The 25,035-nt window shown below is 53.8% G+C and overlaps 1 protein-coding gene across 1 annotated transcript in view; it reads right to left on the bottom strand.

Moving 5' to 3' along the window:
- The window catches only part of LAMA5 (laminin subunit alpha 5), a gene marked incomplete at its 5' end in the record, with an annotated part of 88,676 nt that overhangs the window by 19,046 nt on the left and 44,595 nt on the right, over nt 1-25,035 (bottom strand). The window contains 28 exons of the mRNA XM_084271712.1: nt 134-345; nt 616-731; nt 1,529-1,668; nt 1,860-1,986; nt 2,380-2,581; nt 3,031-3,128; nt 3,589-3,697; nt 4,432-4,592; nt 4,930-5,083; nt 5,718-5,824; nt 5,930-6,072; nt 8,836-8,974; nt 10,651-10,807; nt 10,995-11,094; nt 11,779-11,884; nt 12,284-12,336; nt 12,779-12,878; nt 13,046-13,098; nt 13,274-13,411; nt 15,658-15,792; nt 16,277-16,411; nt 16,646-16,783; nt 17,161-17,301; nt 18,564-18,626; nt 19,047-19,181; nt 19,904-19,994; nt 20,736-20,854; nt 21,776-21,891. Of these exons, the coding sequence (XP_084127838.1) occupies nt 134-345; nt 616-731; nt 1,529-1,668; nt 1,860-1,986; nt 2,380-2,581; nt 3,031-3,128; nt 3,589-3,697; nt 4,432-4,592; nt 4,930-5,083; nt 5,718-5,824; nt 5,930-6,072; nt 8,836-8,974; nt 10,651-10,807; nt 10,995-11,094; nt 11,779-11,884; nt 12,284-12,336; nt 12,779-12,878; nt 13,046-13,098; nt 13,274-13,411; nt 15,658-15,792; nt 16,277-16,411; nt 16,646-16,783; nt 17,161-17,301; nt 18,564-18,626; nt 19,047-19,181; nt 19,904-19,994; nt 20,736-20,854; nt 21,776-21,891 (3,488 nt within the window). The remainder of the gene's footprint in view (nt 1-133; nt 346-615; nt 732-1,528; nt 1,669-1,859; nt 1,987-2,379; nt 2,582-3,030; nt 3,129-3,588; nt 3,698-4,431; nt 4,593-4,929; nt 5,084-5,717; nt 5,825-5,929; nt 6,073-8,835; nt 8,975-10,650; nt 10,808-10,994; nt 11,095-11,778; nt 11,885-12,283; nt 12,337-12,778; nt 12,879-13,045; nt 13,099-13,273; nt 13,412-15,657; nt 15,793-16,276; nt 16,412-16,645; nt 16,784-17,160; nt 17,302-18,563; nt 18,627-19,046; nt 19,182-19,903; nt 19,995-20,735; nt 20,855-21,775; nt 21,892-25,035) is intronic.

Genomic DNA, 25,035 nt, shown 5'->3' with positions numbered 1-25,035 from the left:
TCAACTGCTACGTCCATGCAAGTGGAGCCATTCCAGGGCTGGAAAATGCATCAGTTTCCCAAACTAAGCTCAGCCCTGCGAGAGGCAAAGCAGCAAGTGCTGGGAAAGGTGAGGGGGAGACAGGGCAACTCACGCCGGCAGTTGGGGAAGCCCCAGTAGCCCGTGGCACAGCGGGAGCACTCCCGCCCGATGACGTTGGACTTGCAGGGACACTGCCCGCCGAAGGGCTCACACTGGCTGCCCCGCGCCCCCGCCTCGTGGCACTGGCAGGGCTGCGCCCCGTTGTTGTAGAAGAGGGAGAGCGAGATGGCAGAGTCACGGCAGAACCTCGATGACGTGCTGGGGCTGCAAGGGAAGGCAGAAGAGATTGCTTTGCTGCACACCCCAACTGCCTCCCTAACCACGCCAATATCCAACGGGATATCCTACAGTGATGGGTACTGAATCAGTAGGGGGAGAGCCTGCGCTGTCGAGATCCCCCAGGGGTTGGTCATGAGGTAAGGAAAGCCTTAGCCAGATCCCTGCCCTGCCACACCTGAAGGGAGCAGTTTCTGCTCCCCAAGGAGTGTGCAGCCTGCAGAGAGCAGAGCAGCCACCTGAAGCCAAGGGTCTCACTTGATGTAGAAGCTGTTGATGCCACAGCTGCTGATGAAGTCGTAGGACTTGTCCAGGGGTTCCTCCTGCAGGTACTGAGAGCTGTAGCTGTCCTCAGGCACCACGAGGATGTAATCCTGCGCAGAAAGGACAAGACGGGTGAGCCAGGCTCCTTACCTGAGCCAGACACAGTCCAAAAGATGCTCACTCAAAATGCACTTTTAATCTCACCAGCTCATGCCTGGCTGGGACAGAACACAACACACAAAGTGTCTGAGTACTGGAAAGACCAAGGATCACCTCTCCCTTGAGGTTTCGCCATCAGGGTACATCTACTTTAATGCTCCATGTGAGTGGTGGTCCAAATTCACAGGAGTAAAAAAAAAGTCAGAATACCCCAAAAAGGCAGCACTGGTTGTGCTTCAGCACAGAAGCAGGCACCATCATCATCTCAAACTCCTGGGGATGAACGTACTGGCCTCCAATTCTGTCTTTCAGTCAATTTTATCCAAAATTTGGTCAATTTTCTACTCCTGTTGCCTACACATAACAGGGGCTATCTGCCCATGATGAGACCTGCCCATATAAACAATGCTGTGCAGCTGCAAAATGTTACAGGGGGAGGAATAAGGCTTCTTCTGGATTATCACAAGCTCTGTTTGCAAAGCAACAGCCTCTATGTCTGCCTTGCTTTGGCATTGAAACCACGCAGTGAAGGACAACTGTCATACACAGACCCTGTCTCTGAGAATCCTGCCCTCAATTCTACACCACTATGGTTGGAGATCACAACTTCCTAGGCTAATTCAGAAACTGAGCGATGGTGGGAAACATTCCTGCAGTCACCCAGTGACAAAAATCCCCACGGACAAACTCCAGCCCTGCTGGAGCCTGATCCAGCACCCCAGGAGCTTCCTGGAAAGAAGAGGCTCACCAGCCACAGTTGCTTGCCCTCTGGCACTCGAACCACCACAGTCAGGTCATTATCTGTAACATCCAGGATAATCTGGTCCTCAGAAACTACCAGGCTCCTGCATCCATAGCCATGTGGGCAGAAAGTAGCATTGGTCTGACCTGAGAAGACAACAAATCTGTTAGTCCACATTTCCCTTGCAGTCGCCCATCATACCCTCCCAGTTTGGAGCAGGTAAGTCAGCCTCACTTCATCCCTGTACTGCCCGGTAAGCCCAGTTATCCTCTGGCATTGAAAACTTCCCAAGACTTCTGCCTACCAGCAGCTTCACCCAGGTCCCCACTCCTCTCACCTTGCCAGATGCGCCCGCCGTTGATCAGCACTTCCACAGGGAAGGTGGGCTGGTGGGGCTGGTAGTAGTGCAGGATGAAAGCGTAGCGTCCCAGGGTCTGGATCCGACTGTTAAACACAACCGCAGCCTGGCCCCAAACAGGAGAACAAAGAGACAAAACCCACACCTGACGCCCACACTCACAGCCGAGGTGGGTGGTTTTAGTGTGTAACTTTGTGCTCTTTACTCAACTGTCAGGTCTTGGGGCTTTTGGTGAATCAACCCCTCATGTCTCTACACCCCCCACCCCTGAACTGTGCCACTTCCAAAGCTTTTCCTGGGAGCCCAAAGAACCAAGCAGGGCTGGAAGGAGCTAAGACAGGAGAGTCCCTGGGAATTACAGGCTGAGGGACAGGTTTAAAGTCCAAATTGAATTCTGAAAGTGCTAATTGCATATTACAAAAGGTACTCAACAGAGAAGGAATACTTCTCCCTGCCCCAGGAGCACCAGCACAGCACCCAGCCCACCCCACACCACTACCTGTGGTGTCTGCAGGAGGATGAGCTCTGTGGCAGGGTCCACTGCCGTGGGAGGCCGAGGTGCAGGCTCCACAGGGACCCCAGTGAGAGCCACGTGAACAGCCTGAGCCAGGGGGACGTCAGGGGCGATGGGCAGAACTTGAGCCCCTTCCAAAACGATTGACTGAGAAAGCTTCAGGAACCTTGAAGGAATACAGGCACTGCTGCAAAACAAGGAGAAAATGGGATGTAAACATCTCCAAGAAGTAAAGAGAGAGGCTATGGGGTTCTGGCAGCAGACACACACCCTGTACCACTCGGCAGATTAAGAAGGAGGGAGGCAGGACCCTGGGGCTCAGTAGGAAGCACACTGCCCAGGCTAATTCCTGTGCAAATACCAATTCACAGAGGTGTCGACAATTCAGATACGGGCAGCATCTCTTGCTGTATGGGAGCAAGCAGCAGGGTTTAGGACCAGCAGCCTGACCTCCAGCCCTTCCTCCAGCACTGTCTGGTAGGTGGGTATGGGCAAGGTGCTTCCCCTCTGCCACAGATGTTTTTTCTCATGGGTCAAGAAGTGAAAAGGCTCCAAACCTGAGGGAACCTGAGGAAGAAGTTGCTTTTGGAAATAGCCACATTTATGCTAAAATCTTGAGAGACCCGAGACTCTTACCTGTTGTTTGAGAACGTGCCATGGACACTGATGCAGTGCACTTTGGGCTCGATGAACTCCATGGTGAACTGTGCAGCAGGTATGAGATACACTTTGTGCTGCCACATGTGAGAGAAAGAGATGCCTGGTTACACAGCAGCCTCTGCCACTGGGAGTCAGCAGCAGATTCTGTGCCCACCAGCAACTGGGGTGACCATGCTCAGCACCTCCTTCTCAGACCCTTCAGCAATGGCACGGCAGGTCACACTGCTGACTACTGCCCTTCCTCCTTGGCACAAGCCCTAGGAAGCTTAGGGACTCCATGTATTTCTAGGTAAAATAGGAAGAGGTTCCTCTGCAAAGAGCAGCTGCGTCTTCCCATCTCCTCCCAAATCCCAGTCCTATGATCTACTTCAAAACACTCTGCTGACCACATTCTCCACCTTGGGCTGCAATGACACAGCCTAAGATCTAGTATCCATCCCAAACAGGATCAGAAAACCCTTCCACAGGCTAGGTACCACCCCTGCCCTTCCTCTCGCCACCTGCCAGCAGAGCTGCCCTCACAGGGAGCCTTACCAGGAAGAAGTCGGCCAGATCAGAGGTGAAGCGAATGGTGGCCTCTGAGGTAAGTTCAAAAGTTGCCATGCGGCTCTGGGAATCCACAGCGATCCCTCGACAAAGGAAACTGGAAGAGAAACACAGATTCTGAAGCCAGCCTTGAGCAGGGTCACCACCCACCCCTTGTCCTGCCAGCTATACATCCTGGAGGTATTTACACAAAGTCCCTGTGAACCTTTTGATGCCTTTTCTGGCGAGCCTTAAGAGTGAGGTTTCCCAAGGACACTCCAGGCATTTGTTTCCTACACAAAGGTTGCAGTCTGAAGCCAGATGCTTTTACAGTAAGGGACAGGGTTTGACCTGCACCAACAGCTTCAATAAACCTCTCCCCAGGCCGTTCCCTAAATCAGAGCCCCCACCAATGTACCCAGCAACAAATGGGAGCAACAGCCTATCTCCTGGCAGAGATCACAGAACCACAAGGTTGGAAAAGACCTTTGAAGATCATCAAGTCCAACCATTCCCATCCTAAGCTAAACCATATCCCTAAGTACCTCATCCTCTCTTTTTTTGAATGCATCCAGGGAAGGTGACCCAACCACCTCCCTGGGCAACCTGTTCCAGGCCCTGACATTGTTAAGGACCACACTGGCACAGGCAGGGATACCACATGTTTCCCAGCAATAGACAGTCACTAAAATCCACGTCCAGAGGGAATGAGCTTGGCCACACAGAGCTCAGACGTACAGTGCTGAGGCAGTGCTTTGTTTGTGTGATAAAGCAGAAAAAACTCAACTGGGGGACATCTGTCCTTGTCATGTGGAGGACTGAACCCCTTCTCTACCTCAGAGCCGACCATACCTGTAGACACACGGGTAGAAGAGGAACGTGCCCTGCTGCATGGCTACGTGTGGTGAGCTCACAGCGATACCCACTGTCTGCAGCGCGTTGGTGTTGGCGTACTCCACCACCAGCACGTGTTTCCCGGGCTGTGCAACAGGCAGGGAGAGCTGGACTTCCACCTGAAGGACAGACAGACAGCTGAGCAGGGCTCTCCTGTCCCACTCCCATAGCGAGCGCGTGCAGGATGCCTGTGCTACACACCAGCTCCCATCACAGGTGAGGGGCCCACGGGTCAACTTTCACCAGACACCACCCACGTCCCTGCAAGCCCTTTGTCTGTGCTTTTGGGTGCCTTAAGCGTACAAGCACACAGCTTCAAGGCTGAGGGGGCAACAGCAGGGGGCACGTGGGTGCAGAACCCTTCCAGTGACCTGCCCAGGCAAAGCACCTTGTGGTGGGGGCAAAGGGATGGGTGTGACAGTGCCGGTGTGAAGGATAAATGAAAGTGCCACTCACGTCACTGCCACTGCACGTTGCCATCTGGGGATGGGAAGGGGTGAGCTGCTCTGTGGGACACGCTCTGGGTAACCGGTTGTCCAGCCTGCACACCGCATCCACCCCTGATGCGGCGGGGAAGCCGTCCACTGACAGGTACTTATACAAGAGGCAGCTGAAACCACAGAAGAACAGATATTGCAAAGTATGGTTGTTCCATCACGGTTCTAAGAGTCAGGAGCCCCCACGGAGCCTGATCCCAGCAAGATTTGCAGGAGGTTTTGGTCCAACATGAAGGCTCAGCTGCCCAAAGGAACTTCTCTGGTTACTGTGGGGCATGAGATTGTGTATTATAGGACCCACGATGGTGGTAACAACAGAAACCTTCTCCCCTCACCACGTGCAGGACAGCGGGGCACTGAGATGCTCTATGCCCTACCAGACTCTGCCCATTCATTTAAATAACCCAGCAAGACCTAACTCATCGTAGCCATTTTCTGGGGCTGTTGATTGACATCCAACCTGGCACTGGGAACCCAGCCTAGCAGAGGAGAGGGCTGTGGTCTTACTGGTTGAGCTGGCACTCCAGAGTCCACAAAAACTGCCTGTGCCATGGATGAGGAGATCTATGCCTTGGCCTTCTTGGACAGCCCAGGTTCAGTGGGCTTTACCAACAACAGCAAAGTGCTCCACTCAACAGTTTTACTGCATCCAGACCCTCACAGAGTGCAGACTGTTTATATTTCCTAAATCCAGTCCAAAAGGAGCACAGTAGGTCCCATACAGCCCAAAGATATGGAAATCCTTACTTCTGGGTGGCTTGCTCTGGGGCTGGCTGGTAGGTACATGGCTCTGTGACCTTTAGCTGCAGTATTGGAGCTTCATAGTACGAGCTGGGTAGCAAAACCAGATAGTCCTAGGAGGAGAGATGGGAGAGTCAGTTATGCTGGGGACACCTGTCCGCAGGGAGGTGCTGAAGCCCCCTGTGGTGGACGGAGCATGGGGTGGGGCTGGTCCTTACCAGCAGCACACCCTCTGCTTCAACAACCAGAGACCAGGTGGTGGGGTTGAGTACGAAGGGCTCCCCAAAGCTGTTCTGGGGGACGGTGACAAAGGCTGGCTCCGTGCTGGGAGCAAAGACAATCTGCTTGGTCTGCTCTGTACCTGGAGCGGGAGGGATGAGAGGCTGTGAAGGGACTGGGATGGGAAAGCTGGTGTTGCAGATAGGAGGCAACGCTCAGGGAAGCAGCTCTGTAGCACAGCAGCAGGGAGTCCTGGGCTCCTGCTCTCTCAGTGCTGCTGTAGCAGATGCACCACAATCCCACGCTGTCCCGTAACAGAGATGTCTGCTCTGATCTGCTCTGCAGCTTAATGGGAGAAAAGAACATAAATCACTGCAATCCTCCATGCTAATCCACAGCTCTCGGAGCGCTCTGCATCCCCGGGCTGCAAAGTACGGGATACTGCGTGCCAGAGAGCGTTGTGCCAGCTACAGAAGGAACTCATCTCTGTGAATGATTTACTGTGAGACAGACAAAAAGAACTGCCCAGATATGTTCTTCCTCAGGGACATCCTGACCCCAGCTCCACAGGCGAGGAACCTGCCTTCTGGCAAACCACATCTCCTGTCTTTCTTGCCAGCCACACACTCTGCACCTGAGATTCCCACATTAATTTCAACTGACAGGACAGAACAGGTTTAAGACCTGATCCTTCTGTTGTCCAACAGCTCCTTGGCTCAGCTGACACAGTCCCATAACCACTGAATTCATTAACTTTGGATGTGGTAAGGGTACAGCAGCTAGAAGCAGCCTGTCTGCCTGGCTGGGCAGTCTCAGGAACACTTTGAAGAGCACAAGAGGGATTCACTGAGCACGGCTGTATGGTGAGCAGATGAGATGAAGACCAAAGTGGGGAACGTGGCACACTGACTATCTTTGTGTGGTACATGGACATCTAGGCATAATGCAGAGAGCCAGAAGCTAAAGCAAGGGCTCATGCTACTGCTGGGATGGGTCAGCCCCTTCCCATGTGTGCTAGCTCTGTGACATGCCTGGCACTGGCTGAGGCCAAGCCCTCGCTTTCTCAGATGGGAAGCAGAGGTGAGGATGCAAGGAATGAAGAGTTGTCCCTCAACAAGCAATGGGGTGGGGGTTTCTTGACAAGCTGAAGTTTCACATCTCTCTCAGATGACACACAACTCAAACTGAGATGGCTTCTGGAGGTGGGGTGGCAGAAGCCGGTCTGCAAACCATGTACTTGGAAAAGGTTTCCCTTTTTGCAAGGCACAACTTCCAGCTCATCTTCTTTCCAGGCTGCTTGTCCTTTACCAGGTGAAGCCCACTCCAGCCAGGCAGAAGGTGGCTCAGCACTTCTGGAGCTCATCTGGACAATCAATGGAGCTGTCCCCCAGACCTGATTGCTGCTGGCTCAGTCTGGCAGCTTGCCTTCAGCAGTAGAAAAATCAGATTTTTCTTCTGAGCAAGGAGGGGAGCATGTTATAAGGCAAATGAGCTCTGCTGCTGGACAGATTAAATACTTCTGACCTTTGGTGGGGTCCTAAAGTGTGAGCACAGCTCACCCTTCACTCATCTTTCTGCTGCATAGTATTGAGTGGCCATCAAAACATCAAAAAAGCTAATTTTCCCCTCAGAAAAAGAAAACCCTAGAAGAATGGTATCCTGGCATTTCGAACCTCACGTACCACGTTAAAGGCAAAACACCTCCTGTGTCACTTCAAGACAGAGGAGAGAACTCCACACACTGATAGATCAGGTAGTTGGTGTCAACAGCGTTGTGCTGCACACATATGGCCTGGAGGAAGAGCTTCAGCAGGACAGTGTGGCTGTAGTGTCAGGGGGAAAAAAAAAAATCTATCAGCCAGCAACACAGTCACTTGCTTGGCCGCAGGTCTGTCTTGTTCATATTGATTCCCTGAGTATCAGTTGTCCAGGTTTCTAGGTGTGTTCAGCCATCTTTTGGTGGCTCTTCTTCTCCTCCAGCAGCTCACAGGTGGATGAGAAGATGCTGCACCAGAGTGCAATGCCTGTATAACCAGTGTGACTCCACACTGCTTCCAAACTCCACGGCACACGTGAGGCCAGCAGCCTGCTTTGGGAAGAGCACGAGGCAAGGGCAGGACTGCCAAGAGGGCACCTGGGAAACAAAACCACGTCCAGCTCCAAACTTTGGATCCAGCTCCCAGCACTTGGCCCATTCTGGTTCTGTGACACTGGGGTGATGTCCTGCTGTGCTGGACAGGTTGTGTGGAATCACAGGCCAGCCTTATCTCACACCAGCCTGGCTGATAACAGCCCTCAGCATGCAGCCCCAGGACAGGGGGCCAGCTTTGCTGCTCTGCTAAATAAAGGGGCTGGAAGCTGGAGCCAGCCCTTCAGCTGGCAGGCAGGACTAACGGGTAAAGCCACATGAAAGTGTCTTCTGGAAAGGATGATGTAGAAGGCTGCCTGGGATGGGGAGGAGGTGGCGATGGCGCAGGGGAGCGGAGCAGTCTGGGATCCTTACCTCTCCTTCGTGGCTGATAAGCTGTAATTTTGCCATACACAGTGGCCCCTCCTGAATTAATATACCTCAGGATGACATGGAACAGATAGAGCTCTGCCTCCTTCACGTCTACAGTGACTCTGATTTTATTCTGCAAAAAGCAAAAAAGCACACGGGGTGCATGTCACTGGGGGGGCAGCTCCTGGCCGCTCACCCGCTCCGCGGGAGAGCCTTACCCTCCTGCCTACCTGCCTGCCTGCCTGCCTCTCTTCCCCCTCCCTTGCCATCCCATGGCACGGCTCTGGCCAGCTACCTGGGACGGGGACACCTGGCTGGGCACACCTGGGGTGGGAGAAGGGGCAGAGGAGCAGCGTCATAGCGTGGGATGCTCCGAGTTAGTCCAGAAGTGAAAAATGAACTTACAGTTGCCACAAACATTAAACTTTCCTTCCTCAACGACCGAGACCCTCCCTTCCACACTGGCGGGCCCCCGGCTGACGTAGCGGAAGACGAGGCGGAAGAGGTCGGGGGAGGTCACATTGAGAGTCACCACTACCTTGGGCTGGTGGGAGAGAGAAAGGGGAGAGAAGCAGAGCACACCTTCAATTACCTCCACCGCCGACAGCTACCAGCCCAAGCGCAGCCGCTCGGCTCACTGCTCCCAAAGCAACATGCTACAGCGCAAGGAGGAGACAAGCACGCTGGCCCCGCTGCACAGCCACGGCACAGGCGCTCACAACGCTGTCCCTTGTGGGGCCAGCCACCAAGAGAGTAACCTGCCTGAAGGAAGGGGGTGGAAAGGCTCTGCCCACATCCAGAAGATGCTGCAGCATGGCAGGGCAGTTCGGCTATGCCAGAGGGAAGGTTTTAAGAAGTTCTTGCTTTTGTTAGCAGCATGTTGCTTTTGGGCTTAGTGTGCCGTAACCAGCCAGCAGGTACCCAACGCTGACACACCTGCCTTTGTGTTTACGGGCTCTGCCTGGATGCCTAGAGGGGAGGCTGCACAGTGAGCTGGTGCCTCATCCTCAGGGATTGGCATTGCTAAGGACTAGTAGTGCTAAGGAAGCCCGACACTGATGGGTACGTCAGCCCTCCGCCTGCCTGGACACTGCTTGGCTAGACCCCTGTTAAGGAGATGCTTACATCTGACCCATTTCGAAGGAACTAAGCATCTGCTCAAATACCCCCCTGTCCACAGGCAGAGCTGGGGTCTGCCCAGGGAGACTCCTAACGGGGGCTCTGTGCTCTTCAAAGCTCCAGTTACACATCCTCTTCCCACTGGAGAACAAACTGGAAGGATCTTGCAGAGAGCAAACTATTCTCCTGCCAAGAGAAAGCCATATGCCTGCCCTTCTCTCAAGGCCTGTTTCTATCTCAAATGCCAACACTGGATACAAAACAAAAGCTGTGAGCTTGTGCTTGAGCTCCATCCTAAAGCTTTGAGGCCAGGGTTTTCTCATGGGAGGCTACAGGAGTTTGTGGCTTAGCTCCTATCTACAAATCCAGCAGCAAACATTTAGCCCATCTGGGTTTTTTAACCTAAGTATAAAAAGGGAAGAAAACTGAAAGCAGATGCACCAGAATAAGGAACATCTTACGTGGGACAGGACTGTCAAGAGAATCGCTGCCCTGCACCCCATCCCCAAACACACACAGGCAACACCTCTGTGGGGGCCATGCAGAAGAAGAATCCACCGAGGAGAAAAAAGGGTCAACAGATGGAACAGCTTCACTTCAGCCAACTCCAGGTTAGTGGGAACCACCATTACAGCAAACCAGCTACCAGCAAGAGCAGAGGCAGAAGGGTAACAAGAGGTCCAAGTGGAACATGGCAGCTAAGGAGGAGCTGATTTATTTTTGGAAAAGGGAGGGAAGGTTATGCAGAGTTGCAGGAAAGAGCAGAGTCAGATGAAAGAGCCACGAGGAAACCCAGAGACAGTGTTTATAGACACCCCTGTAAGTAATCACCAAGCTACCACTTTTTGTCTACCCAGATTAGGATGTCAGGGGATTCCCAATTTAGGATGTTTCCCCCCATTGGTCTCTGCTGCCCCCAGCACTACAGGAAGTATCTGCACAAACAGACTATATATACACTGTGCTGTTTACATTGGCTGCTGAGACTCTGGGGGTTTGAGAAGTGCTTGGGGTGAAAGACGTGTGCCAAAAGCATATCAGTCCTCCACCGGCCGCATCCTCCCCAGGGGAGCCAGGCTGGGCTGGAGGCGCCAGACATACCTGGATGGAGGACATCTGCGCGTATCCTCGCCAGCTGAAGCCCTCAAACTCCAAGGGGTTGTAGCCGAACCGCACAGCCCGCCCGGCTGGCGTGGTGCCTTCCTCCAGCTCGAACTTCAAGTGGTGAAGGTCTGGGAAATAATGGTCCCGCTCAGGTCTGGGGGAGAGAGGGAGAACTGTTACCTGCCGAGCTACCTGCAGCGAGAGGCGAGAGGTCACCTCTGCCAGGGACACGGCTGCTGACGCGGCAGCGGCTCGGACGATGAGGTCCCCATCCCCACGGTCCTCGAGGGAGCGAATGGGAGGCAGAAGGCTCCAAGGTGCATCTCCCGCTAGCAGCTTACTGGGTGCAGGTGGGGCCACGTGTGCTGTGCCGGCAGCGACAGGCTCCGCTCCGCTCCTCACAGGATGGCCCCAGGGACCCGCCGACATCGCACCGGCAGCCTGTGGGCAGGAAGGGCCTGTTTACATTCCCGCCGCACTAACGAGCTCCTGGTCACTAATCAAAGACTCGCCCCAGTGGGGCGGGGAAGGCTGGGGCTGCTATTTTTATTCCATTGTATCCGTTTTCATGTTGGCCCCGGCTCCACTTGGACCTGCTCCTCTTCCACCTCAGCATCCAGCTATTTGCAGGCGGCTGCGGGAGGAACAAGGCCTGCAAACCCTCACGGCTGGGCGCCGCAGCCCTGCACCAGCAGCAGCCTCGCTGCCTCTTCCCAGCCCTGCCAGAACCGGCTGAGAGCATCCGGATCTCCTCCCATCGGCATGATGGAGAGCAGCTGAGCCACACGTCCGTGCCTGTGCCCACCTGCTCCCAACAGGAGGAAGGGGTACAGCTGCCAGGACATGGCCAGTGGTTAAAACACACCGGTTTCTGGCACCTTTCCTGGCCTCTCACTCCCCAGCCTGATGGACTTTGTGTCCAATGGTGGCAGAAGTATGAACACAGGTCCCCAGATCCACATCGAGACACAAGCCCCACTCTGGGCAGTGGTATGATCAAAAAGAAGAGGTAGGACATCCCCTGCCCCTTCTCTCCAGTCAGATTAGATACACAGAGCCGCTTGCTCCCAGGTCAGCTCTTGCAGCCCCTCCTTGCTCACCCTACATAGCACGAAGGGGGCTCACCTTGGCACCCAAAGTAATTGGCATTCTCCATATTGAAGTAGCCGTCTTTGCACGCTGAGCAGAACTGGCCGCAGATGTTGGGTTTGCAGAAACACTGCCCGTTGCCCTAGGAGAGAAGCAAGCACAGAGGCTCAGTGCCTCCTGTTGCTCATCACGGCTAAGCTGTTGCTCAGTTACCTGGGTCCAGTCTGCAACGCTGGAGAAGCATTTTGTGTTTCACGCTCTACACAGCTTCCTGCACGTGGGTGGGCCAGAGAAGTTAAATTACCCAACAATGCAGGCAGACAAAAATCCAGGCGTCCTGGGCCAGACCCAGAAATATTTAGGTGCCTAATTTATGACAGGTCTTAATCCTATGTTCTCATGCAAGCCCAGATTGTGGTGTAACCTCTGAGAGCTCAGCGTCAGGACAGGCTGCTCCAGCAGCTGCTGGGAGAGATGGAACCGACACACTCCCAGCACCACACACTTGGAGGTGCCTGGAAGCAGCGAGGAGCAAACCTACCTGCTGGCATTCAGCAATCCCGCTGATCGTGCCCCTGGTATCACACTTGCAGCCTGGACAGAGGGAGATCATAGAATCAACAATCATAGAACAAGAAAGCCAGAAGATCAATCAACCCCTGAGAAGCAGCCTGTTGGGGACAGTAACCACCGCACCAGAGGGCACCGTCTGGGTAAGAGGAGCTGGGAACTGGTCAAGTAGAGGGTAGCACTGCACTGGAGCTCACATTCCACTGTCAGCAGTTACCACTGAGGACACAACTCATCGCATGAGCCCTGTGCTTCATCCCAAGAAAAAGGCTCCATCTTTTCCCCCTCTCCCACCCAGGGTTACCCAGACCACTCCAGCATTGACGTGTCACTTGATGGGGTCATGATGGAAAGAAGAGCATCACTTTCACCCAGCAGTGATAGTCCCCACCGGCTTGGGTTTGGGTCTTGCACCATTACAGGATGGAGGGGAATTCTGGGAGTTGTGCAAATGCCATGTCCTTACTCAGGCAGCCGTAGGGGTTCTCTGGAGTCAGGTTCCAGTACAGGGGTTTGCATCTGTCACAAGCTGGGCCTTCAACATATGCCCGACATGCACAGGAGCCCTGGGGAAAGGGAGGGGAGAAAAGAGCAGTTGAGAGTTTGCAGCATGATGGTGTCTGCTACTCCAGCATGGGTGTTTTCAAGCTGTGCTTAAAGAAGGACCTGGCCCACAGTAAGAAGAAAGGTGATAGTGCAAAGAAGACCCTTGGTGGGTTCATGAGATACTCACCGGGGCCAGCGAGGGATCTGCAGTCTCCAGCCCCGCTGGGTTACAGGAGCCCACTAGAAGAGAGAGGCATAAGAAGGGACTTAAAGATGAGCTCACACACCCTGGCTGCCTCTTTCCTTGCAAAGTTCCTGGGGGGTGACAAGCCCATCTGCGAGCACCGCACCACTGTGTCCCGAGACACCAGAGTGTGGGTCCCATCCACCCCCCATCAGGGAGCAGGGGGGTTACCTTCACAGTGAGGAAATCCGTAGGCGCCCGGCACGCAGCTATCGCAGCGCAGCCCCGTCACTTTGGGGCGGCAGCTGCACTGCCCCGTGTCCTGGTCGCAGGTGCTGTGCAGAGAGCCCTCCTGGGAGCACTGGCAAGCTGCAAAGGAGGGAGAGAGCAAGTGCTGGAGCTGCAGAGCACAGTGATTCCAGCATGTCAGGCTTCCCACCAGCAACCTCTTTTGTCTGCCTGACCTTCACCACCATAAGAGCAGCCAGAAATAGGGGTTATAAATAACGTACATGCTTATTCTTTGGTTTTGGTTGAAACACTCCATTTTTGAAGAAGAACAATAGAAGCTGCAATGTTTATCACACCTATTCACAGACATGCACACGTATTTCCGGAGATCGAGAGAGGTTTTGCTTAAGGAAAAGGGGAATTTCAGCCTTGAGAAAAGAAGACTGAGCAGGGATCTGATCAATGTTTATAAACATCTGAATTGTGGGACACAGGGGGAAATGGCCAGCCTCTTCTCAGTGTCTGTGGGGACAGGACAAGGGCTGATGGCCTCAAGTTGGAGCACAGGAAGTTCCACACCAATATGCAGAAGAACTTCTTCACAGTGAGGGCGACAGAGCCCTGAGACAGGCTGCCCAGGGGGGTGTGGAGTCTCCTTCTCTGGAGACATTCAAGACCCATCTGGATGCCAACCTGTGAGACCTGTCCTAGGGACCCTCCTTTGGCAGGGGGTTAGACCTGATGAGCTCTGGAGGTCAACCCCTACAGTTCTGTGATTCTGTGAATGGTTAACCTCATCCCCAAAAGGTCATCAACCAGTGACAGATCAGCCCCTAAAAGCACCCAAACACCCAAGAGCAGTGTTCCATCATGAGGGTCGGATGCTGTTACGTGGGCAGCAGGTCTGCAGCACTGGGCCAGCAGCACGGCCTTGGCACAGCTGAGGGCCAGGGCAGGGATACAGCTCGGCTGCTTCCTGTGTGTCCTGCCTCCCATGGATGCACGTAGAGATCCTGCTGCCCTATCACACTAAAGGTCAGCAAGCTGCCCGTGCCCTCCCTGCCCAGCCAGCACTCAAATTCCCGCCAAAGGGGATGATTTAGACTGAATCCCCTGGCCCAGCTAACAGCAAAACACTGTTCATAAAATAAAACTTTTTAAAAATAAATTAAAAAATCAGGTTGTCCTTTTCTTTCCTTGCTGGGACTCCTCTCCAGCTCTGCAATTTGGACATTGCCTTATGAAACAAAACAAAGAAAAAAAGAAACAAGAGAAGTGACTGCTGAGCCCCTGTGAGACCATTCATTCCAGCTCTTCATTCCAGCCTCTTCAAAGGCATATTGCCGGCATCAGTGCTCTGCCAGCTGGCCGTGGCTCAGGCATCCACATTGAGTATGGTGCAAGAGGGTGATGATGCTCTTTTGTTGCTTCAGGGAAACTGTATCACAGATTATTTTTTAATGAGCGGTAAATTCTTGCTGGGAGACATAAGAGTACATCTGGCTTCCAGTCGGGCTGCTGACGGGAGCGATGGGGACGCTCTGCCCAGAGCTGGGGACGGCTCTTCGGGGTATCTGGGGCCACAGGCACCTGCTGCGTGATTCCTGCCCAGCCCTGGCACCAGCAGCTCTGCTTCAGAAGTGACACAGTGCCCAGGGAATGGAAGCAAAGCTCTCACCGAGCCAGCAGCACCCTGAATTTGGGGCTGACACAAACCCCCAAATCTCGATCCTCTTTGTTCACCCTGTTGTACAACCGTACTCCTGCCGGTTTCGGCACTGTTGCTCCTCCTGTGAATTGCCAGGAGCCAAGGTGAAGGAAGCTCTGAGGACCTGGATGCCTCATGTGAGCCAACATGAGCACTTCATGGCTCCAGGGTGTAATCTGACCATGTGGTCTGAGATTTCACTGGGAGGATGCCTGCCTTGTGCAGAGCCTCACTCTCTCCGGCTGCGCTCGAGCCCAAAGACAGGTGGATGCAATTCAGCACACGTTTTATCTGCACATACAGCTTCCAGAGAGAGTCTGACCCACAGCTGCTCCCCAAGCCACACCACAGGTCTGTGACAGGTCCCTGCATTAGGGGCTTATTTCCCAGCAGACCCCAGCTCCTGCAGTCAGGGACAATGAATGAACTGAGGGGGACACAATCCACACAGCCTCTAGGGAAGTATTTCGCCACAATTCTCCACCCATTACAGGGCACGGCTGTCAGGTGAGATACCTGGGTGAACTGTGCACGGGAAAGCTGATTTCTGCTGCAAGAGCCAACTGTATTCCCATACAACCCTTGGAGACGGATTACAGACAGAAAAACCCTTACAAAACCAGTAGCAGCACCTGCTCCCTTCCCTCCCCCTGAGACCCCGACGGTGGTTACTCACGTGTGCAGCTGGGGTACCCGTAGAAGCCCAGGGCACACTGGTTGCATGCATGTCCTGCAAAATTCGGGTGGCATCGGCACTGGCCAGCTGGGCTGCAGATGTTGTCCACTGCACCCCGGGCATCGCAGGAGCAAGCTGGCAGAGAAGGACTGTCAACAGTCTGATGGAAGGTGTGATCCGTGGCCAACGCCGCCGGGCGGAATGACAATTCAGCCCCACGGGAATTAGCCGTTTCCACCAGAATTAAACTCATTTCTTAATCCCCTGGAGAGATGGGGAATATTTTCAGCTGAAGTCATGGCCATAGCTGGGAAGTGCCATTAAGGGTGTTTTACAGCCCATTCCATGTTTCTCAGCAGTTTAGTAGGTTAATGCACTGAGAAGATAAATAAAGGCATAAGCTGGGACACTGGGTCAGGGCAGGGCTGTGATGGGCACGTGCGACCGATAAAATCTGCTTTGCCTTCCAGCTTTGGCGTGATCCATCAGCTCCAGAACAAGCCCCTCAAATGCATAGCACAAACCACATGGGTTTGGATTTTGGGAAACACCAAGGCACAGCAAAACCAGGCATGTTTTTCAGGAGAAGGACCTGGGAACCGAACACTGCTGTCCTTACCGTAGCAGTGGGGGTAGGAGTGGTGCCCGGGGCTACACTGCTCACACCGTGGCCCCGCGAACTCGGGTCTGCAGAAACACCTCCCAACAGAGTCACAGCCTCCTGGCAGCATCCCAACTGCACTGCAGCCACACACTGCAACAGAGAGAAGCTGTCTGCTGAGCGGAAACCAAAGCTTAGAGTGGTGGTGGTTGATTTTTTCCCGAGGCGCTCAGCTGGGTGTTTAGGCACTGCCCTACACACCTCCACACCCCCTGATCCCTGCCTATCGCATGCATCCTCCAAAACACCCACAAAGCCGCTTCCCAGCCCTCCTTCAAAGCCCTGCCAGAAGACCCTGGCTTTACAGCGCCCACCATGGATACGCACATTGGCACAGAGGGTAGTTGAAGTAGCCGGGAGCACACTGGTTACACGAGTGTCCTTCAAATCCCGTTCGGCACAGACACTGCCCTGTCTCGCTGTCACAGGTGCCATCGTACTGACCAGGGCCAGAGCACTGGCAGGCTGCAAAGCAACAAGGGCACTAGTAAATAAACAGCTTTTTACTCTTTCCCCATCCTAGGAAAGGAACCGGAGAGCCTGTTCCTTTGGGGTAGGAGTGCTGGAGAAACTGTGGGGGGACACAGCTGGCAGCAGGCACGCCTAGCCCGCAGCTCACATCCACAGGGAATTTCTCAAGAGCCTCCCCCAGGCTGGGAGGATGCCCAAGGGTCAGGGCTGGGTGGAAAACACCAGCAAAAGTCATGGGAATTTGTCACTTGGAAGTGGGGCTGAAGAATTCCTCCTGCCTGGCACGAGTGGAGGATGGGGAGAGGCACACTGCTCCCCAGCTGGGAGCAGAGCAGAGCAATGCTGTGGCTGTTAACACCGAAGTCACTCACGCTGGCAGCTGGGTCCGTAGTGGCCCGGGGCGCACTGGTCGCAGTGTGGTCCCTGGAAGTTGTGTTTGCACACACACATCCCCACCCGAGGGTCTTTGCGGCAGGCGTTGCCTTCGGTCCCACCGGCGTAGCAGTCACAGTCTGGAGCAGGGACACACACAAGCAACACCACATGTGGCTGTTGGCCCATCATCTCTGCTGCTTGGGCAGAGCTCCCATAAGGAAAGGGACAGGGCTGTCCTGAGAGGCAACGGCTCAAGCAGTGACTCCTGATAGCCCTTCTCTTTAACCAGGTGACCAGCACAATGGGCCTGGGGGTTGGAGGGTGGCTGGGAGACCTCAGCACCATGCAGATGGACAAGGTGCTGGAGGGACTCAGGGCAATATGCTGGGCGGATGCTGCTTGCACAAGCCCAGACAGGGCTGGTTTCATGCAGCACAGCCCAAGAGCTGCGTGGGGATCACCTTCAGCTAACCAGTGTGGGGTTTGGGCTTTCTCTCTGGTCACTCTATGCCCAGCTCTGAGACTTGCCTCCCAGCATCCGAGACCTTCCTGCTGCCAGGGCAGGCAGATGCTTCAGGCCAGCAGCACTGAAGCCCTTGGCCAGCCCTGCTTTCACTGACAGCAGCAGTGTGGGGTGCTGGGCTGGGAGAGGGGAGGGCAAAAATCATCCAGGAACCAGAGGGAAAATGAGAAGGGAAGTGAGAAGTTCCAGCTCAGGAAAGGAAAAAAGCCTGTCTGGAAGATACAGAGTTTAAAATATCAGAAGGAAGGAAAAAGGTTATCTGGAGTGTACTGGGGAGTGTGGGACAGGGGAGGTCTCGGTGGGATAAGGGACAATAAAAAGTACAAGGAAGAGGGTGAACCAGGAGGAGTGAGCGTGAGAGAGGAGGGAGGTGGAGGGGAGCACGATGAGGGCACGGTGAGCTTTCAAAACCACAGGGATGGTGACACAGAGTGAGTGGCTGCCTGTGCAGGTCCCCAGGACCCGCAGCAGTGCAGCCACTGCTTCATGCAGGGGGGCCAGCGGCACAGACCCACTGTGCCACCCACCCCATGGAGAAAGCAGGGGGATGGTTTGTATCTAAACCCAACAGCTGAGGTGTGGGGGAACTCTGCTTAGGTCCCAGCTCTGCCACAGCCCCTCTGTGACCTTAGGGGGCGCAGGAGGAATGTCCCAGATCTGGACTCCAGAAGAAAAACACACAGTCCCATGCCCACTCTGGGCTAGAGGTTCCCTCTCCAATCATAAAACTTCCTCTCCCCCACCCTCCTCCCCCAGACCCGCTCTGTGTCAGGGCTGTCTCTGAAGCTGAAAACCTGATCCTGCACTGGGTGGTGAGATGTAACCCCAATAAAGCATGACGACTGCCAAAGTGGCAAGGAAAATGGCACTGCTTACTTATGATCTGTCCTGCGGGGAGCACTTGTTCTCCGGTATCATTGTGAGCAAAAGCTGGAACGGCTTTGGAGAGAGAAAGAGACATTGTACAGGTCATCACAGGTGCTCAGAGAAAACTTGTCCAGATCCCACCGGGCTGGTGGGCCCACAGCCCAACAGGCTGAATGAAAATGTGGAACACACGTGGATGTCCCACTAAACCAAGATCCTTTACAACCACGGGAAGATCCCTGTCACAGAAAGGGAGAGGTGCCATTTCCAGCCAAATGGGAAGCTCCTGCTGACTCTAGAGAACTGGGTTCAGCCCAGCTCAGCTCTGATCTGGCCTTCACCAAAGCCAAACATGGGCTTTCTCCCACCTGCAGGTACTCTCCCCGGAACAGGAGTACCACAGGCCACTGGAGAGCAACCCCAATTAGGTCTGGGTATCCCAGACCTGGCCACCCCATGGTCCCACAGCCCAGTCCTGCACCCTCTGCTTACGGTAGCAGTGGGGGAAGTTGATGTATCCCTCGGCACAGGCATCGCAGTGCTCCCCGGTGTAGTTGGGCTTGCAGTAACAGCGGCCGGTCAGGTCCTCGCAGGTGCCGTCAGTGAAGTCAGACTCACAGTTACAGCCTGCAGAGAGGGACAAGCCAGCAGGGGATGTCACCAACTGAGACCCTTGGCCAGCCACGAGCACCACAGAAGCATCACTGTGATACAGAACCTCTGTTACAGACCCCCTCATCTACTGATAATTCTCCCCAAAAATCAAAAGTGTGATTTTGCCTCTTCAAACAGGGTCTGCCTTAGAGGAACTGCTCCCACTGTGCTCGTCCCGCCACAGAGTCTCAAATAAAGCAGCACAGCCCCGACTTGCTTCTCCAGGAGATCCCAATTTCCCTGGAGAAGTGGTGGTGACACACTGCTGTGAGGATGCAGCGCAGGACAGCCAATGTGTCACAGCTTCCAGACTGAGCTGGGCTCCACAGCAATACAGACACAACCCGCTGCTGCCCAGAAATCCACCTTGGTGCCTGCAGAGCAATGGTCTGCAAGTGCCAGCTGAAAGGGCACAGAGATGGCAGCTAAGACCGGATTGCCCTGTGACAGCAGCAGGGGTAACAACGCATTTTTAGCTCATTCCAGCCTTACAAAATGCCACCACTTCTGATTTCATGCATGCTGCACATCCATTTCCATGGACAGTGCCAGCTGTGGCAGGAGCCACCCACATAGCCACATCTCTTAAGGTGCTGGATGCCACTAAATCTCTCAGCCCAATCCTTCAGACCACCCTTCCCAGAGACACCAAGCCAAAGCAGGCATCCACAGCCTGCAGAGGAAATCACACTCACGATAGCAAATGTACGGAGAGTCGATGGGGTGGTCAGGGGACCGGTAGTATCCTGGGATGCACCTCTCACAGTTAATGCCAGTGGTGTGATGCTGAAAGACAGTGGGGTAGAGGGGTATCAGCACCTCTAGCAGCAGGACTCGTGTTCATCTGCCAGGTTTATTAACAGGCTCAGGGTCCAGAGGGAGCAACTCGGACGTGCCAGCACACAGAAGACCACAATCTGTGCAAAATTCCATTTATGTCGACTTGAAAACTAAGTACTTCCTGCAGACCATGTATCCTCCCACGAGCCCAGTCTGAGTTTCAGGTTTGTATCTGACCTCAAGCTCATTCCACTTGCTTCATGTGGTAAAATGTCCTGACTGCTTCGTGCTACGAGGATGGGAGCAATCTGTTTCCTCCCAGCAGGAAAGCACAGCCAAAAGCCTCATGCTACTGCAGGAATTAACCAGCTCACGGTCACCTTGGGAGTGGAAGAGCTACTTCCCACTTCCATTGGGAACTTCAGAGGCTGAGGACACCGACATTTGGGTGGTCAGAGAGAAATTCCCAATGTGCTCAGCACCAAGTTCACCCTCCCTGTGCTCAGCCTCAGAAAGGTAACGGGACTACCCAGGGGACAGCCAGGAACCCAAATCTTGTTTTCACTGCCACACACTCCTCTTATCTATGGCAAAGAGCCCAGATGTTCACAGAGAGACCAAGTTAAGACAACAGAAGGCGTGTGATGGGGTTGGCAGAGCTGCCAGCAAAGCCCAACTCCAGCCTGACAGCGGAAACAATCACAAGAAGCTGCAAGAGTATTTTCCAGGGGAGCTCTCCAAGCCTACCTGACAGTTAATGCAAACACCACCTCCTTCAAACTTGTCCTCACGACTTCTGCTGGCTTTGTGGCGATCCACCTCTGGGTCGTAGTAGCAGTCATGGGCATGGCCATTGCAATTGCAGGCTGAAAACACAGAGAGCATTAGCTGAGCCACTAGTCTGTGGAGGTCCTTCACTCGCTAGCTGGATCTTGGGATACAAACTCCTCCTCCTGGGTTATTTTTCAATGAGGAAAGATGCCCAAATACATCTGAGGGGGGTTACAAGATCATCCAAGCTCCCACAAGTCTTCCAGTTCAAAAGTGCAGAAGCAGCAGCTCCCTCACAAAGTCTCGTCTGCGACCGGACAAACACGGCCGGCACCAAACCAGGAGTAAAGTATGTGCAGGCGTGTAGAGACGAGAAAGAGAAATTACCTAACTCAGGGGCCTCAAGGAGTCTGGTTTGGAGGGCAACATACTCGCCTCTGTTATCCCACCCAGGAGAGGGGTGAGCCATACTGTCCAGCACATGGTGAGGCTACTCTTTATAAACCCAGGGGATTAGGATCCAGCAGCCCCTTCCTACTCTGCGTTTACGAGAGCGTGTGACACAGCTACGCTCCGTGCTCTGCATTCCCACTGCAGCAGAAATCCCACTGTCGGCATCTACCAAAGGTTTCTCTAGACAAATAAAGACATCCTGTGTGCAAACACATCCAAACATAATTCATCTTGAAGACAGAATTGAGCAATGAAATCTTGCCTGCACGCACCCTTGGATGTGGAGGAGGGGGAGGGGACTGGAACAGAAGTGGGATCAAAGTCCCGTACAGACCTCGGGGGCTCCCCGTGTGAGCCCTCACGGAGCACAACTACCCATGGAGCAAGCTGTGCTCTCAGCAGCACCAGTGATCTCCACCCCGTTCCACACACCACCAAACCCACTGTATATCACTGGGGGGCTTCTCTGCACCACAGCATCACAGGGCTGGCTGAGCACCGTCAATCTGCGCTTTGCAGAGCAGCTGGAAAGGGAAGGAAGGGAGAACCTGACTCTGACTTACGCTGGCATTCGTTGGCACTGTCGGCGGTGGCGGGCTTCCATGGGAACTGGTTGAACCCAGGGCAGCAGCGGTCGCAGGACCCGCCGCAGGTGTTGTGCTGGCAGTCACACTGCAGCCTGCAAGGGAGAGGAAGGGGGTACAGCCAAGCCTGGCGTGCCAGGGATGGGGAGCTGCTGCACAGCCCCACTGCATGGCACTGTCACTAGTCAGCTACACAAACAAGTGGCATGTGTTAATCCAAGTCTGCTGGAAAGGAGGCTTCAAAGGCACCATTTCCTTTTCACTTTTGAATTGTTGATTTTTTTTCTGAGCCAAACGCCAGACTTCACTCTTCCAGTGCCATTCCCTCCTCTCCTTCTCCTCCATCATTGCTCCTCTTTGCTTTATAGGGACACCAGGATCTATTAACAAGAAAAGTAAGTGTGCTTCTGCCCAGAGTCAGCTCCACAGATGGCAAAACAGTCAGAGACAGCAGCAGGAGGAACCTGAGCTGAAGCAAACTACTTGGAAGGGAGCAGCATGGTGCAGGCACATGAAGATGTTCCCACCACTGTGCAGGGGCAGCGTGAAGGGAATAAACAAAATCCCAGAGCTGGAGAGGGATGGAGCCACACTGCTCCAGGCAGACCTGTGCTTGCAGAGAGGAAGACCATGAGATTTGAATGAAGCCTCTCAGCAGACACTGGCCCCACGCTCCCTGTGAAACACACCTCCTGCTCTCTGCAGCCAGCACAGGCAGGGCTGTGCTGGGTAAACAGGCGGCTCCGGAGGCGCCAGGCAAGAAATCTCGACCGTCGGTCGAGCGACAGATCTCGTCCCTGCTCGACCGCAACGGTGATTCATTAACATCAGTGACATCAGCTCCAAAACTTCCACTTAGCAGAAGGCAATTCCCATCCAACACAAACGCTTTCTGTTGTATTAGACTTATGGATAATACAGCATGTTCCAGCTTTTATCTGTGCAATTACTCATTTCCCCTCAGGGCCGGGTTGCCACTCCCATCTCTCCCTCCTCCCATGCTTTTCCATTCAAAAGCAGTGTTTAAAAAAGAATGTAATTTTTTAAAACATCAGAAACAAAAGGAGCAGTCATTCTGGGTGAGATGCAGGGGTGCAGACACACTCTGCCATGGCTGCAGTGAGCTGAACATCCTGGGTTCCACCTACATGTGTTTTTATGGTGTGGGGCTTGCGAGTGTGTGTATAGCAAGTGGTCAGGGGCATCAGCATGGGACAAGTGGACTCCTTCCAATGAAAGATGGGACAATCTGGAAGTTCAGGAGAATGCAGGCAGGACCCATACCTTGAGAGGCAGGAGGTGTTTGTGCCCTGCTCCCAGTCCAGCCCCACTGATGTTCCTCCCCTTGCAGACACCCTGACACAGCCACAGTCAGCTCTTCGAGTACACATGATGCCCTGTCCCTACCCAGCTGTGACTGGCAGAGTCTGGGCAGAAACCAAGCCCCTGAGGGGTTGGCTGGAGCCTAAGCAGCAGCAATGAACCCCAAAACATTCACCAGATGCTTTGTTCTCCCAGTGTTTTGCAGAACCAAGAGGGAGACATAACAACAGGCAAACCTTGGCTGTGCCTCTGTGGTGAAGTCACCCACAGACCTCTCACCTGGCTGACTGGCACCACTCAACACTTGCAAGGAAACAAAATTTTATGTTTTCTTTCCATGGCAGCAGCTGGGGATCAAGATTACCATCCATATGGCAATGTATGTATGTATGGAGAAAGGTGGTCACTGAGTCAGTGAACTTACAAACCTCCTGAGCAGTGTTAATCACCCTGGATGGAGGATGTGGCTCCAGCCACACACCCCGGCTCTTTAATGTTCAAGATGTTTAGAAAACACTGGTTCAGTTCCAGGAACGCAAAAGAGGGCACTCAGTGAGCAAAGATGCACATTTCAGATGGAGGAGGAGCTGTTTATTTAGTCTCTGCTGTCCAGAGTTAGCAGCGACCTCTCAAGAGAGCTCATCTATCACGGCAGCTTTACCGCACCTTGTGCCGAGTCCGCGCTGCTAATGAATTATGGACCAATGTGCACAAGCTACAATATTTACATGTTTCATTGACTGAATATATACAAGGAAGAAGAGGGAGCGGCTGTGTTCACATAGCACATATTTCCTGGTTGTCCTGTGGTAAAAAATAAAGCCACAGTCTTCCCACTGGAGCTGATGCTGAGTAACAGCACAAACAGCTTCCAGTGAGCAGCTGTGTCAGAGCTCAGAGCAGCACACAAGCGCTGCAGCATCTGGATTTGTCTGGGACATCTGAGTAGCACAAGCAAGGAAAGAAAGCCCCTTCCTCTAATCCCTTCTCAGTACTGGTGAAAACCACCTGCAAAAGGGACTCGCAGATGGCATCCGTCCACCAGCACACAAGGAGCTTCCCTTCCACAATGGGAAACAGCAGAGTGGTGTCCAGGATACAGGATGGGAAAGCATCCTGGATCTCCTCCTGCAGATCTGCTTCTGGTCAGCCAGGGTGCTGCTGTCTTGCTGGTTATCTTCAGCATCAGGCACAGACGCAGCAGCTGGACACCTTGGTTGTCCCCTCTCTGGCTTGTGGCATCTATGGCTGAGCCCATGGGAACATCTGCTCTTATCAAACATCTGCTTTTATCAGAGTGAGAGCACTTGCAGGGTTCTCTTGAGCTCACATCAGCAGCAGCCACGGGTTAATTACTGTCTGGGCTCTCAGGTCCCTGCTGATGCTTATCTGACTGCTCACGGGGGTTTGCCAGGAGAAAGCTTTGCATCTGATCCTGCTGTTCACCTTGAACCAAGGGAACTTTCCTTCCCTCTGCCTAATTCAGCTCATTTGATCTCGGGACAGAGAGAGACAGTTGTGAAAAGGGTCCTGTATCTGCCCACCCACTGCAGGCCTGTACGGGGAGCAGACGTGCTGCCAACTTCACACAGCTGGATGTGCAGCCTCCGTAACTTGGCACTTCAGAGCAACTTTCCAAAGCTGGATAAACATTATCATTTATGGCCAGGAAGTCAGCTCACAAACACGCTCCATCACGTCCTAACATCTCTGCCAAGATTTGTAGCTCACCTCACCTCTATCAAAGCGCTTGTCCTGCCTTTCTGGGCAACAGGCACAAGAAACACAGGCATGTGCACAAGAGAGAAGTTAGAAGGAGACGCAGAGACCTCCCAGCCAGGCTGAGACTAAATGGGGCTTTTATTTGGGCCAGGTCAACTCACATTCCCTGTCTCCCTCTATTTGCATCTCCTCAC

Source organism: Gallinula chloropus (genome assembly GCF_964237585.1).
Source record: "Gallinula chloropus genome assembly, chromosome: 16".
In the NCBI taxonomy this organism is placed as follows: domain Eukaryota; kingdom Metazoa; phylum Chordata; class Aves; order Gruiformes; family Rallidae; genus Gallinula; species Gallinula chloropus.
This window is presented reverse-complemented; position numbering and strand designations above follow the sequence as displayed.